Raw genomic sequence first — 15318 nt, 5'->3', positions numbered from 1 at the left:
AAGCATGTGTACTATGACCATCTGCATTTTACAGATGAGGAAATGCGAGGCACAGATAGGTTGGTGATTTGATTAGGGTCTTATAGCCATCAAGTAGCAGAGCCAGGATATATATCCCAGTGGGAGACCAGTGCTGCCTCTAAGCTGGGCTGTTCTGGAGCTTCTCCCATGGAAGACATCCCATAACTTGCAGTAGGTCACCCATTGGACATCTCTTTCCAGAGTGACCTTTAGAAACCACACAGAGAATAAATAGGGTAAATGCACTCCAATGCAGCACCCACAGAGCCTCTAGAAAGGGAGGAGGAAGTGCATTTGCTGTTGTTCCCATTTCTTCATCTTTGCACACCTGTACCTCACAGTCCATTGTTTTGTTTGTGGGAGCATCCTGGAAAAGTTCTTCAATGACACTGTCAGTATAGTCACCAAAAAGTGCACACAAAATGTCCCTGAGGCTGACCACCCCCCTAGTTTGCCTGGACTGGATTGGTTCCCCAGGCCATGAAACTTAAAATGCTAACCCATGGTCCTCCACCTCCTAACATGGGATGGGTTTGTCTGGTCTGTCTTTTCAGTGAGGTCCCAGAGATCATTTCCCTGTACAAATACAGACTGGGTGAATGGGTTTTGTCCATGATACTTATTAGGTCACTAAATTCCATAACAAAGTGGGAAGGATTTCTTTGTTTTGTTATTGCTCAGGCTTCTAAGGAATTTTTCATTGCAGTATCCCTTTGAAAGTGAAGAAATGAGGTGTCCAGACATCATCTTTATCACATCTAGCATATCAAACATTGAGTCCTACTGCCACTAAGAACTTGACATCTTCGCTTTCAACACCACCTCATAACATCATAGCTCTCTAAACTCACTTTCTCCTCACTTTGTATTTATATGGACCATTAAATGACTTCTATTTCTAGTTTCCTCAATTAGTGGCAGATTTTAAGTTTCTCTTTATTTCCATGGGCAAATGGCTTTTGTGGGAAAAGCTAGTCAGAATTTTTTTTTAACTTTTACATAAATCTCTAAAGTACTACTAATATTTATGCAAAATACAGCCTGGTGAATTATAATATTTTGTCAAATCTTGATTATGCATATTATTTAAAAGTGACACCATTCTAAGACAAAGAAAGGTAGTATTTATGTATGGTAAAAGCCAAGTAAATGAAGTATTCCATTATTGTTACTACATTTGCAACCTATTTCATCTAAGTAGATGTTTGAAATAAGCATACTCCAGTATTGACTATTATCTATAATATTTATTGTAACACTTAAATAGAAATACAGGAATCCCTAGGCACTGACAGAAGATACTGATTCACTGTTAGTTTACAAAAATTTACACATAGCAAAATTTAGTGCTTTTTACATAAAAAATATTAGACTACTTCAGAAAACTTTAAAATATTCTTAGTAATAGTTACCAGAATTAGAAAAGTAAAATGAGACTTGAGACAGTGTGTCTTCTAGAACACTGGACTCTAACAGCACCTCCACTGCTGGAAAAAAAAAGTTAAGTCTGTCATGTAACCTGAAAACAAAACAAGGTATTCTGGAACAATTGTTCTACATTGAAGAGAGCTTCTCCCAGTTAAAAAAAAAATAAAAAGATCCAAGTACACATTTTTTAGTCATTTACCAACGAAACAAAATGATGAAATGTCATAACTGAGGATTTTTCAATTTTAATAGGATGTTGATAAAAATATGCTTTTAAAAATTAAGACATCTCTATATATGTATGTTTTAAAATCAAGGGAACAGCCAAATCACAAGTCACTGATATACATAGTTAACCCTATGTTATGCAGTCCCTTTTAAAAAGCACTGATGCATCCAGCAGGTTTATATATAATTTCATAAAGAACAACACAAAGTTTACTGTCAGTAATACCCAATACTTATAGTCACTTACTGGTCTGGAACACAATGAATTAAAAACTACATTTTTTTTTTAAATGGCCTAAACTTAGAGTTTTCTTGCTGGAAATAGAACATTATTATTCTAGAAAATGAAGGTTTGATAAGAAAAAGTGAAACGAATACTCGAAATTAAATTACTAAAGCATGATGAGCATAAAGTCTGTAGTCTATTGGTAATTAGATTTTAGTTGGTTGATATGAAACTGTAAACTCACTATCCAGACTACATGAGAATGGATTAGAATAGTGATTATTTTAAGGTAATATCTCTTAGTGAAGAAAAGCATTTATTAGGGTTTACTATTGCAAATTAAATGCTCAGAAATTTAAAGCAAATACTTATTAAGGCAGATATGATGTTTTTTTTTTTTTTTCCAAAAGGACTAATGAACCCAGTGGTTCCTTCCACCTTATTAAAATGAAATTTATATAAAATTGATTCCTGAAGGCTTGTTAATGTGTAAGATTCCAGCTTATTTAGTTGTGTAGGTTTCAATAGGAGGAATAGGTTTCTAGTTGGCTCAAGAAATTTATGTATTCTGGATTTGAGAAAAAGAAACTCAGCTAAAATTTTTTTTGACTTAACATAAGCCACATTAATAGTCAAGGCTTAATTCATGCCAGCTGTCAGAGTTCCAGTTTATTCTCTATATAAATACAGAAAATTTAGCAGAGCACAGATAGCATACATGAGCTTATAGTTTATATCCCTGATAGTGATATATCAGGGTACCTCACAAAAACTATAATATATTTGTATTGCTTGTCTTGGTAGGATTGTGAATATGCCCTGTATTTCAAAAAGGTTAACATGAAACATCCAACATCTGCTCTAAAGAAAAAGATTGACCTGCTGGAAGGTGTTCCTAGAAATACATCCCAGGAGCTGGAGCCAGACAGTGAAGTGGATAGGCTGTTTGGTGGGGTACACATCTGTACTGCAGAGCAGCTGTCTTGACAGTGGGCAGAGCTGTCAACGCGTCGGCCGTAACGCTCTGGCAAACACTTATGTGTACGAATTGAGTTGTTCTTTTAACCGAGACTGGATATCTTGCAGTTCCTGTTCTTCCTTTGCTTTGATATCCTGGTAAGCCTGCATTTTGCTTGCATCCTTTAAGTAAGCCCAGTTAGAAGACAGTATCATGAGGAAGTGGATCTGGAAAAGAAGGGTGAGCATGATGGCTAGTGAGCATGTCAGAAGGCAAAGCAAGCTGCTAGGCAGTTAGACCGTCTGTGCTGTCAAAGGGGAGAGGGTTATTCTGGATTAATACTCATTCTGCTGTCAGAGCCATCCGATCTGGAGGCATGCTCTACTAGTATGCTTAAGAGTGAGAGGCTGAAGAAAAGTTAGTATACAAACACAATGAACTGAAAAAAACGGCCAAAGTTGTTGTTATGAAAAAGCAAAAATGTAATAAATATGAGAGTGCTGTTTACAATTTTAAGAATACTTTTAAAGAACAATGTAGAAGGTAAGAAACACACTATGTTTTAGTTTTAAATAACTGTATTGCAAAGACATTTTCTCCTTAAAGACAAAAATCAATTTCTCCTAAAGATTTAAAAGTATGAACAATGTTTATTTTGAGTAAATAATGAAAAAACTACATGTTGAATATGGAAAAATTAGATGAATGTAAAAACAAGAAAATAACTTATAAGTGAAGCATGCAGTCTCTAGTGCAACTATGTATTACAGTGTATAAAAATCCTTACGATTGTTTACAGTTGGTGTGGCAAACATTTTTTTCATGTTTATTTCATTAAAAAATAAATAGGTACCTCATATATCTTATATTTCATGTTTACTTTTTGACATCTTGAGAGTTTCAGATCCAGGCACAATTTCTCTTTCTATTAAAATGTTGTGTACAGTTTGGGAATGGGCTACTGAGGAGGAATGTTTCATTAAACACAACAGTTTAAAGTTCTTAGTTTTGGAACTGTAAGAGGAATCACAGGATTATGCCCCCCAAAATCACATATTATTTAATTCTATTTTTGAAGGAAACATACTCATGCTTTTTTTATGATCACAAAGTATTTTAAATCAAAATATATCTGCCAAACGTTTTGCAGAAAGAGAGTCTGAAAAGAAAATGCAGAGTTAAACTATTCCCTTTCTCTTTCATCTTTAACACTTTATATTTTTGTTACCGAAAACTGGTTACTAAGAGAGCAAAAATAATGGAAAATGCAGGTATTATAAAATTTTAACACTTCATTTAGAGATACTGCTTGAAAGTTAAGTTTCAGGAAATTACTCTTTAACATATGCTCACCAAGGTAAGTTCATAACTGAAACCTTTTCACAATGTGGAAATAGCCAGATCTCATCTTTTTGTAATTCACTCAGGGTAAGTCATCTTATTAATCTACAATGCAAACTGCGCGGACTAAAGCTATTTACAAATTCCTGGCACCAGACCACAGCAGCCTGGGCTCCGCTTTCGTCAGGGAGATGTCAGGCTTCTGAGGAGCGCTCCCTACGGCTCCTCGTTGGCCTTAAGCAATTTAGAATTTAGTGCAGCAATCTTCCCGACTCTTAAACTTCAAGACGGCATAGTTATAGGTAGTAGCCATCATGTAGATCAGCTGGTGGAAGAGAACAGAACGGATAGTAAGATAACGGCAGTCAGGGCGGCCGCCCACTTGGGACCCACGGCCTGGCTTCTTTCCCATTTATAATCACAGCAGAAGCTAGGTTAACTGCTATTCCTGGTCAACGCCTATTCCAGGTATTGATATCTCTCTTTTTCCAAAAGAATTCAAATTCCACTATATATTCTCAGTTACCAGGACAGGCAAGAAGGTCTGCCTGCACCCCAATGAGGGGGAGTTTTACACGGGTGAGATGGAACCAGGGCTCTGTCCTGGAGTTGGACTGGGGGAAGACAAGTCTGGCAGGAGAGCATGGAGGAGGAGAGTGGCACTAGGGCCAGGTGAGGGGCTGTGGTTACTCACCAGGGCGATGACGGTGGCACCAGCTCCGGCGCAGGCCACAATGTACAGGAGATAGGACATGTAGAACTAGGAAAGAACAGGGCACTGGGTGAGCATTGATGGGCCTACACCTGTTCTTTCTTCTCCAGAGCTGCTTTCTGTGAGGTTGTGTGCCAGTGCGCACTCCTTTCAATTCTCTGTCTGAAGCCTGGCTTGCTGCAGAAAAGTATAACCTAGGAGTTTTCTAAAGCTTTCTGATGCCTGGGTTATACCTTACACCAATTAAATCTGACAATCTGGGGACTGGACTTCAGTCATAAGTATAATTCTCTTCTGTGACTATAGTGTGCAGCCAACTTTGGGAGCCCCTGCTTTAGTATGGATATACAAACTACATAATGAAGGAGTCAGTGACTGATTATTTAAGTGATTAATGAATCACATGCTTTGCAAAAGCATGCTAGGATTCTCTTAAATTTGCAAACTCTCACTAGTATATTTAGGACTTTTCCTTTATAAACACTTACAAACTAATGTTTAAAAATATTCTAGAACTGTGATATTTTAAACAAAGATTTTATATCTAATTAAAAACAAAGAGACATAGCAGTGAATCACTATGGAAAAATAATGAACTGTAATGGACTTAAAAATTAGTTTATGCAGGGGTGCTGAGTGGCTCAGTGAGTTAAGTGTCTGCCTTTGGCTCAGGTCATGATCCCAGGGTCCTGGGATGGAGCCCTGCATTGCATGGGGCTCTTTGCTCAGTGGGGAGTCTACTTCTCCCTCTCCCATTCCCCCTACTTGTGTTCCCCTTTCTTACTGTCTCTGTCTCTGTCAAGTAAGTACATAAAGTCTTTAAAAAATGAGTTTATGATGGGGGGAGAGGGGTTGGGAGAGGGGGGGTGGGATTATGGACATTGGGGAGGGTATGTGCTATGGTGAGTGCTGTGAAGTGTGTAAACCTGGTGATTCACAGACCTGTACCCCTGGGGATAAAAATATATTATATGTTTATAAAAAATAAAGTTTAAAAAAAATTTTAAAAAAATGAGTTTATACACAAATTTAGGGAAATCTTTTTGAGAAAATTAATTTGTATTTATTCTGTCACAAATGTCCTACTTTCAAAAAAATAATATGGCGCCAAAGAGAAGAAGCTACATGTGTTTTCAGATGGGCAGAATTGATATCAGTACATATTACTGCCAAAAGAATAAGATTTCTGATTGCTAAATATCCTTACTCAATAGCTGGACCACATAAAATGGCCATTTGCTAGATAAAAAATGAGTGAGTATTGATGATTATATACAATTTGGCACAAAGACATGCTTTTCCTAGCATTTGTATCACCTTCTGCTCTTTCTACCTCAGAGAGCCGTTTCCTCAGCCAGCTCTACCAAGCAGCCATGTCCAGACCCTGACAGGAAAAGGGTTTACCTCACTGGTGTTGCAGATGTTCTCAAGGGTGGAGCCACAGATTTTCCCTGGGAAAGCATTCCAAGGGATGATACCTGTGAGATGAAGCCCAACAGAACGTTAGTTATTAGTACACACTGCAGTGCTCCTTGCTCTCACTGGTCCTCACCACTTCAGGGTCCAGTGACACTGTAATTGTACACTGTTCTTCATCAACACTTGACAGGTCGGCCCTCTGCAGACCAGGCCTTTTGAAATAAAAAGTAAGCCCCATCAGGACAACAGGGTCAGAGGAAAATTGAATGAGAAATTTAAACAATATGAGCCTTTCCTATGACTTTTTTCCTTTTACAAATAAAGCTTTGTTTACTAAATATTTACTGATTTAGAAAACTAAAATTTCCCTAAACTGAATTTATGAACTATTAATTACAAATAACTATAGTATGATTCTCTTATAAAGCTGTTCTTTACATCATATGTTATTATATTATACTCAGATCAAATACATTTCTATACAAATATCTTGGTTTGTGGCCTTGCAAGTGAAAAAGAGGTGTTCACAACAAGATCTTTTTAGTCTACCATGAGATAAGTACCAAAATTGAGAGCATACACTCACAAAGTTTCATAGAAATTTGGCAGTGTAATTACAAATTACAAACACAAATTTGAATTTGTATTTTGCATGTATTTTACAATACATTTTATTATGTTTAAGTATTGGAAATAATTTTGGATTAAAAGACTAACTGTAAATGTATTAGAAATCATTCTGAATTAAAAGTCTAATTGTAAATATTTAAAAAGAAAAACAACATTTTTCATCCCAGAGGATGGGACAAGCACAGTCTATAATGTGTCTCTCATGGTAACCCTGAGTTCTGTCTATACTTAACAATTGTTCATAGGCTGTTGTTTTTCTTTTCCACTTAATTTAAAGGTAAGTGCATGATTTCTGCATACATATGTACTTAAAAATTAAAAATAGCTCAAATTACAGTTTTCTCAGTATATAAGGAAGAAAGATCAAAAAATAAAATCTGCATATCCTTCCATCCTCCATATTCTTCCAGTCAGAAGTAACTCTATGTTTCAGAAGAGAAATGACAAGTCCCCAAACTGTCAGTGAAACAATGATTTCAGGAATAATCGGTTGTACAAATATCCCACAAACTGGGTATATTGAGAGAAAGACTATAAACAATTCCAAAAGAAGAATGCATGAAACCAGGGTGCCTCTGTGGTTCAGTTCATCATGTTTAACCAATGCTTTTTGGCTCAAGTCATGATCTCAGGATGGTGAGACTGAGACCCAGGTAGGTATCCCACTGGGCATGCAGTCTGCTTGAGATTCTCTCTCTTTCTCTCTCTCTCTGCCCCTCTTCCTACTCTATCTTTAATTTTTTTTAAAAGAACATATGAAACTGATCACAATGATTAAAAAAACACCCTATTATAACTAAGGTGTGGACCTATACACAAAAGGATAAAAGTTCACTGGGTGTAATACAGGGAGGTACCATATTGTCGGATGTCCACACAGATCTGCTCCACAGCGGCTGTGCCGTTGGTCTGCAGTGAGTTGATGACCTCACAGGTTGACCAGATGTTGTAGAACATAAACACGGGCATGGTGGAGAAACCAAACACACCCAGCCAGGCCACTCCCAGCACGTAGGTGAGGAAAACGAACTGAGCAGAAAAAGAGAAGGAGAAAGAATCATTACTGAGGGGGTGGGCAGGGTTACAGCACCTGGGGACAAAATGGTCACACAGCTCTGGCTGGGGGCTGCATTGTCAGCACCGCCCGGGGCCATGGGAGTGACAGGCATAGCAACAAGGGAGAGAGGAAGCAGGGCTGATCCAGGGCAGTCATGCTCTCTAGAGCTACATGATGGACAATGTGATTGCCCAAAGCTACTTAAGGGACTTTGTGCAGGTCCCTCTCTCAACAAACAGAGCCAGGAGACCCCACGTGGTAATTTCTCTTGTCCACAGTTGCAGACTGAATTAGAAAGGGAGGCAGCAATTACTAAATATTTACCATGGTGATTATGTATTGGGATTCTTTAACAGCACTGAATGATAACTTCATATCAGTTTCTCAAAAATTGCCTTTATTTTACACAACATATGGATAGTACAATAACAAATACTTCAGAAAGCTCTTTCTCAAAAGGAACTTGGCTAGTTTCATTGCCTTGTGAAATTAGTAAACGCATTGGATGCTTGAGTCTTTATTAGAAGTTGAAAATTACTTTGAATAGAACTTAATGAACACAGAAGAGAGAAATATCTCATTTCCCTTTAGTTTTCTTTCACACTCAGCATTCATAGCAGTTTTACAAACACAGCAATGGCTTAGGAAAAAATCCTCATTGTGTTCTACACATTGCTATGAGCAATTTCAGGAAAAACATAATGATATCACTTCACTTTATTCATAACTTTCTGCCTGAGTACTAATTTTAAGAGAACTCTTAAAGACTATCCATAAACTGTTGTGGTATTTATATTCCCAGAATATATATCCTCAGAATGTGTGGCAAGTGTTTGGATTTCTTTTGGTTTGACTTTTGTTTCTTAAACTGATCCTGAAGACGAAATATTTGAACCAATGGAGTTCCATTTGGTGTCAGACAGATCACTTCCTGTTGGTCACCCCAGAAAACTCTAGAAACAGATTACTTATACTTGCAGGACATCGACACTTTCAAAAGTATTTCCATTGAAAATATTCAAAGAAGTAGATTTCATCACTTTCATATACCCTTTGTCCCCAGTGCTTATGGATACACTACTGCAAACTGGGGCTTCTTTTTCTAACTCTTTAAAAGAAAACTTTACTTTCTTTTCAATAACACCATAGAAAATTGAAGAAGAACTGGGTAGCTCCTTTATTGGTCAGCCCTGCCTTTCAATGATTGTCAGAATTCCAAAGTATAGGCCAGGGTCCAGTGGAAAGTGCTCCCCTTGCAGACTGTTCCTATCATGGTGGCCTTAAGCATGCAGAGTTACTTCTTAGTGTCTTCCCAGGTAGAAGAATCCCATAAAGGACCAGAGACTAACAGGAATTCTGGTGACAAAATTCATTTTTGCCATCCATGGTGGGCAAAGCTCATTTATATTTTATACTTTATACAACTTCCTGTATTAGCATGTTCCTCTATCTGTCAACAGCCCTCCCTGTCACTTCTGTCTTCCTAACATCCTCCAGAGCAGGTTTATTCAATGATCTTCTTGAATGTATCAACAAAAATAGTTTTAAGGATCAAGTTACCAATGAGAAAATGAATAAAGCTAGTCCTGCGCATCAGTCTTTTCAACTTTTTAAAACAGATCTTTTTATATAAATAAATTAATGTAACAGATTCAACAGATAAAAATGACTGTGCTGGTTAAGTCTGGAAGTCTTCCAGAAGCCCACCAGGCACGCCCATGCCTTCTGAGGGGAACCACTCTAAACATAGGCCTACATGTGAAAACAATAAAAACTCTTGAAACTGTGCTATATGACAACAAAACTCAAATATGACTTTGTATAATTTTCACATGTCTTAAAATAATCATCACATTTCCCCCCAAACATTTAAAAATGTGAGAACCGTTCTTAGCTATACAAAAACAAGATTTGGCCTGCAGGTTGCAGTTTGAAAGCCCTATCTTAGCTTATAAACTTTTTGAGGAGATGTATTTTAATCTTTGCACACTAGCAATCAACAAAATTCCTAGCTGTATGCTTGATACAGTGCATGCTTGGTATATACTTCCAGAACAGTTATGATAAGTAATCATAGTACATGTATGGCTTTAGGTCCAATATGAATATTTAAAGACAGGATAGCACTGACATAATATGAAAAATTTTCAGTATTCTTACTTCCCATACATTGATAGGAGAAATGTTCAGTAATATTAGCAATAGATTTTAATTTATTATCAATACTATGTTGAAAGTCTTTATTATGTCCCTAACTATAAAGTGGTAAGAACAATATTTGTGTCATGGACTTCATCCACCTTTGATTATCTCATAGCTTTCACCAAATACAAATAAATACCCAGATATGTGACTCTGGTTGTATGTCAGACAGAGATTTATACTAACCATTGCACTAATGCATCGGCCACAGGCACTTGTTTTAAATTCAACATGCAGCTCCTTCACTGTACTTGTGGTATAGAAGCCTTCTGCCAACAGAATGATTCCGTACAAGAAAAAGAAGGATGCAATCCCGTAGATGACATACTGCATCAGTTGTATTCTATGGAAAGGAACACAAGATGCAGAAAACTGACATTGTCCACATGGTAAAGAGAAGATGTTTTCAGCCCCAGGAAGGAGGACATGAGGGATAGTGATATCCTGTGATACCTCCCACCCTGCTAATGGCTTCAGTGGCTCATGGGGCATTCCAGGAAGGCATCCCTGCCCCTGTACAGCAACGTGGTCAGGGGCAGAGAGGCTCAGTTGTCATCTTTCAATACTCGCCTGCATCCTTTGCCGTGAGGGCTAGAATCCTTATTTTGCATGCAAGTAAACACAGACATTGAGAAGTTAAGTTACTCAAAGGTATAGAGTCACTGGCAGAGCTACCATTTGAATTCTGGTCTAAGGATAACATGTTTTTTCTGCCATAGCAAAATGCCTTCCAACTAGGCTTACTGATTGTTATCCTTTTAGAACCCTCTACATAAGCACTTAGGGCTTCTTTAAGGAGTTAACATGGGCAGATGCTTTTGCATTGAGATTTTCACTACACAAATGATAATATGTCAAAATACAGAAAGTTAATTCACACCTAACTTTGTCCTAATGAATGTCTACAAAGACCCAGGTGACCATTCCACCCATGAGAATCAGTGGAAGCTTTAGAAATTACAGATAGAAATGTCTATCTTCAGAGATTATGACTTAATTAGTCTCGAAGCATGACATAGGGATTATAGAGCTTCCTAGAACCTTCCCAGATTCAATCTTGGTAAATATTTCTTGGTCTTCTTTGTACCTTGTCTTCTTTGCCACTCAGTAAATGTCTTCTGTCCATGATATTTCTCCCTTCCCACATCACTTATTTCCTTGGATGACATTAATGGACAAATAAAAAGGAATGACATTTTTTCCCTAAGGACTCATCCAATGTGTTTCCAGTATAGTTCCAAAAATATTCATTCATATCTCTTTCTATCTAGTAAAATTTATTACAATTACAAAACAAAACAACCCAAAAAACAAAAACAAGCATTGTTAAACTCTGGGATTCAAAAAGAGAAAAAGAAAACTCTGAAGGAAATGGAGAAAAAGGAGAACCTATTAAGGCTGGGTTTATATAGTTAGAGAATCAATGCATGGTAGTTGTTAAGACTCCACTGAGAATATTTTTAGAATGAGAAGGCAAAGATTTGGGACTAAACTCCTGAAACAACCTTTTCTGCAGGTAAGGATCCCAAGGAATTATTCTTTTGCTAGAGAGTGCTTAATATATTCTTGTAGATTTTGACTTGGGCTGACTCTTCATTGGATTTCCAAACATCCCAGGAATGATTTCCTATGAGAAAACTAGAAGGTGTTATATCAATATGAAGATTGGTAACATCAATTTAACCTTCCAACATCCTTCCATGTCCACAGTTACTGTATACAGGATGACTTATGTGTACACTTGGCTGTTAACAGATGAAATTCCACTGCCAGTCCAATACACCCCAGATTCCAAATAACAATCAGTGCCTTACTTTATTTTTTTCCCTCTTTCATAAACTTTTTTGTTATCTGCACACAGTGAACTTTACTTAAAACATCATTTTTTTGTTGGTAGAAAAAATTTTTTTCCTACTAATTTTATTATACTAATATATTCATATTATAACTTGCTATCTAAATTGTTGGTAAGTAGATAGTTCAGAGGTATTAATTACATTCATATTGTGCAGCCATCACCCTGTCATTCTCCACAGTTTTCATTTACAGAACTGAAACATTCTACTCTCAAAACAATAATTCCCATTTCCTCTCCCTCTAACTTCTGACAACCACCATTCTATTTCTGTATCTATAACTCTGTTCATAGGAACAAATTTCAGCTTGTCTCCACTGAATATGGTGTGAGCCTTGGGTTTGTAATAGATGACTTTCTTATGTTGACAGATGTTCCTGTTAAACCAATTTATTGAGAGTTTTTATGTTTCTGTATGTAGTTTTGTACGTTTATGTTTGTTGAATTATGTCAAATGCTTCTTCAACATCTATTGAGATGATCATATACATTTTGTCCTTTGTTAATCTGCTGTCATATTGATTTGTGACTATTTAATATACTTTCATACCTGAAATAAATCCCACTTAATTATGGTGAATGATCCTTTTAATGTATTATTAATTTCAGTTTACTAATATTTTGTTGAGAATTTTTGTGTGTTTGTTCACAAGAGATATGTTTGTAATTTTCTTTGTTTGTAGTGTCTTTGTCTGATTTTGGTATAATAATACTGGCCTCATAGAATTAATTTGCAAGAATTTTATATCTGGAATACTTTAATAAGGATAGGTGTTGACTCTTCTTTAAATGTTTGGTAGAATCACCTCCGAAGTCATCTGGTACCTCATTTTGTTTATTGGATTTTTTGAGTACTGATTCAGTTTTGTAACTAGCAGTCAGTCTATTCAAATTTTCTATTTATTCCTGATTCAGTTTTAGAAAATTATTTCTAGGAATTTGTCCACTTCTTCTAGGTTGTCCAGTTTGTTGGCTTATAATTTTGCATAGTTGTCCTTTATAATCCTTTGTATTTCTGTGGTATCAGTTATTAATTCTCCTTCATACCTGATTTAATTTTTTGGAGTCCTCTCTCTTTTTTTCTTGATAACTATGGCTAAAGATGATCAATTTTTATTATCTTTTCAAAGTACCAGCTCTTAGTTTATTTATTTATTTATTTGCAAGTCTCTCTTTATACCTTTATTATTTCCTTCTAATAACTTTAAGCTTTGTTTGTTCTTCTGTCCCAAGTTTCTTGGGTGTGAAGTTAGAATGCTTGAAATTCCTCTTGTTTCTTTCTTTCTTTTTTTTTTTTTTTAAAGATTTTATTTATTTATTTGTCAGAAAGAGAGAGAGAGTGCAGGCAGAGACAGAGAGAGAAGCAGGCTCCCTGCTGAGCAAGGAGCCCGATGTGGGACTTGATCCCAGGACGCTGGAATCATGTCCTGAGCCCAAGGCAGCTGCTTAACCAACTGAGCCACCCAGGCATCCCTCCTCTTGTTTCTTAAAGAAGGTCTGTATCACTAAACTTCCCTCTTACAACTGCTTTCACTGATTCCTAAGGATTTTAAATCAGGTTGTGTCTATTTCATGGATGTATTTTTCTCAATGTATTTTTCTTCCCTCTTTGATTTCTTCATTGACCCGTTGGTTTTTAGTAGCATGTTTTTTAGTCCCCATGTTTTTGTGTATTTTCCAGTTTTTTTTTTTTTCCTGGTAATTGATTTCTAGTATTGTCAATTATGTTGGAAAAGATGCTTGATATGATGTTGACATTCTTAACTTACTGAGATTTATTTTGTGTCCCAACATGTGATTTATTCTTCAGACTCCTTCAATTGACCTTGAAAAGAATGTGTATTCTACTGACTTTAGACAGAGAGTTTTATATATATCTGTTAAGTCCATCTGATCTAATGTGTCATTCCAAGTCACTGTTTTTCCTTATTGGTTTTCTGTCTGGACAATCTAACCGCTGATGTAAGTGAGGTGTTAAATTCCTCTTCTATTACTGCATTACTATTAATTTCTCCTTTTATGTCTGTTAAAATTTGCTTTATATATGTAGATGCTCCTATGTCAGGTACATTAGATATATAAAATTATTACAAGTTTTTGTTGAATTGATCCCTTTATCACTACATGTCTTTTTTCTTTTGTTACAGTCTTTGTTTTAGTCTGATATAAAGGATTTGCCTGATATAAAGGATTGCTATCCTGGCTTCTTCTTCTTCTTTTTTTTTTTCAATTACATTCACATCTGAAATATCTTTTTCTGTCCCTTTACTTTTAGTCTGTGCCTTTAGGTCTAAAGTAAGTCTCTAATAAGCAGTATACAGATGGTCTTCTTTTCTTCTCCATTCAGTCAACCTGTATCTTTTCATTAGAGCTCATAGTTCATATATACTTAAAGATGTTATTGATATATATGTACTTATTGCGATTTTTTTTCTGGTTGTCATTATACTTCTCTTGCTCTCATCTGTTATAGTTTGATGACTTTCTTTAGTGTTATGTTTTGATTCCTTTCTCTTGCTCTCATCTGTTATAGTTTGATGACTTACTTTTGTGTTATGTTTTGATTCCTTTCTCTATTTTATCTATCATAGGATTTTTGATTTGTGTTTTCCATTGGGTTCATATATAATATTCTATGCATATAACAATCTATATTAAGTTGATGATCATTTAAATTTGAATATATTCTAAGAATACTAAATTTTTGCCCTCCCCTCCAAGTGTTCTTTAATTTTGTGGATCCTTAAATAATTTTCATAGATATAACTGATTTAGCAACTTTTGTATTTTAACCTTCACACTAGGTTTTTAGGTAAATGTTATGTTTGTTTTACAAATGACATTTTTTCCTTTCATAATTTTCTTATTCCTAGTATGGCCTTTCATTTTCAACTTAAAGAATCCCCTTTAACATTTCTTATAAATCTCTCTTAGTGGTAATAAGCTCTTTTAACTTTTGTTTGTCTCACAAACTCTACTTTTACTTCAGTTCTGAATGATCATCTTGCTGCCTATAGTATTCTTAGTTGCAGTTTTTCCTGTCAGCACTCTGAGCATATCACACCAGTCTCTTCTGGCCTGCAACATTTCTTTCTTTCTTTCTTTTTTTTTTTTTTAACTATTTTTATTAACATATAATGTATTATTAGCCCCAGGGGTATAGGTCTGTTAATCATCAGGCCTACACATTTCATAGCACTCACCATAGCACATACCCTCCCCAATGTCCATCACCCAGCCA

General features: G+C 36.0%; 1 protein-coding gene across 5 annotated transcripts in view; it reads right to left on the bottom strand.

Annotated features, from left to right (window-relative positions):
* Positions 1-2938: 2938 nt before the first annotated feature.
* LOC111139465 (neuronal membrane glycoprotein M6-b) overlaps positions 2939-15318 on the bottom strand; it is a 37664-nt gene continuing 25284 nt past the window's right edge. For 3 of the 5 annotated variants that reach the window (XM_022491728.1, XM_022491727.1, XM_022491729.1), the window contains 5 exons: positions 10409-10565; positions 7821-7992; positions 6319-6392; positions 4897-4962; positions 4415-4527 (listed from right to left, as the gene is read on the bottom strand). In XM_022491728.1, coding sequence (XP_022347436.1) covers positions 4447-4527; positions 4897-4962; positions 6319-6392; positions 7821-7992; positions 10409-10565 — 550 coding nt within the window. In that variant the 3' untranslated portion in view covers positions 4415-4446. Of the gene's footprint in view, positions 3089-4414; positions 4528-4896; positions 4963-6318; positions 6393-7820; positions 7993-10408; positions 10566-15318 lie in introns of those variants that run through there. The other 2 variants (XM_022491726.1, XM_022491725.1) reach the window with 1 other exon arrangement.

This window comes from Enhydra lutris, unplaced genomic scaffold, assembly GCF_002288905.1.
Source record: "Enhydra lutris kenyoni isolate GAN:26980312 unplaced genomic scaffold, ASM228890v2 scaffoldscaffold108, whole genome shotgun sequence".
Classification (NCBI taxonomy): domain Eukaryota; kingdom Metazoa; phylum Chordata; class Mammalia; order Carnivora; family Mustelidae; genus Enhydra; species Enhydra lutris.
The sequence above is the reverse complement of the archived record's forward strand: the minus strand, read 5'-3'. Positions and strand labels throughout refer to the sequence as shown.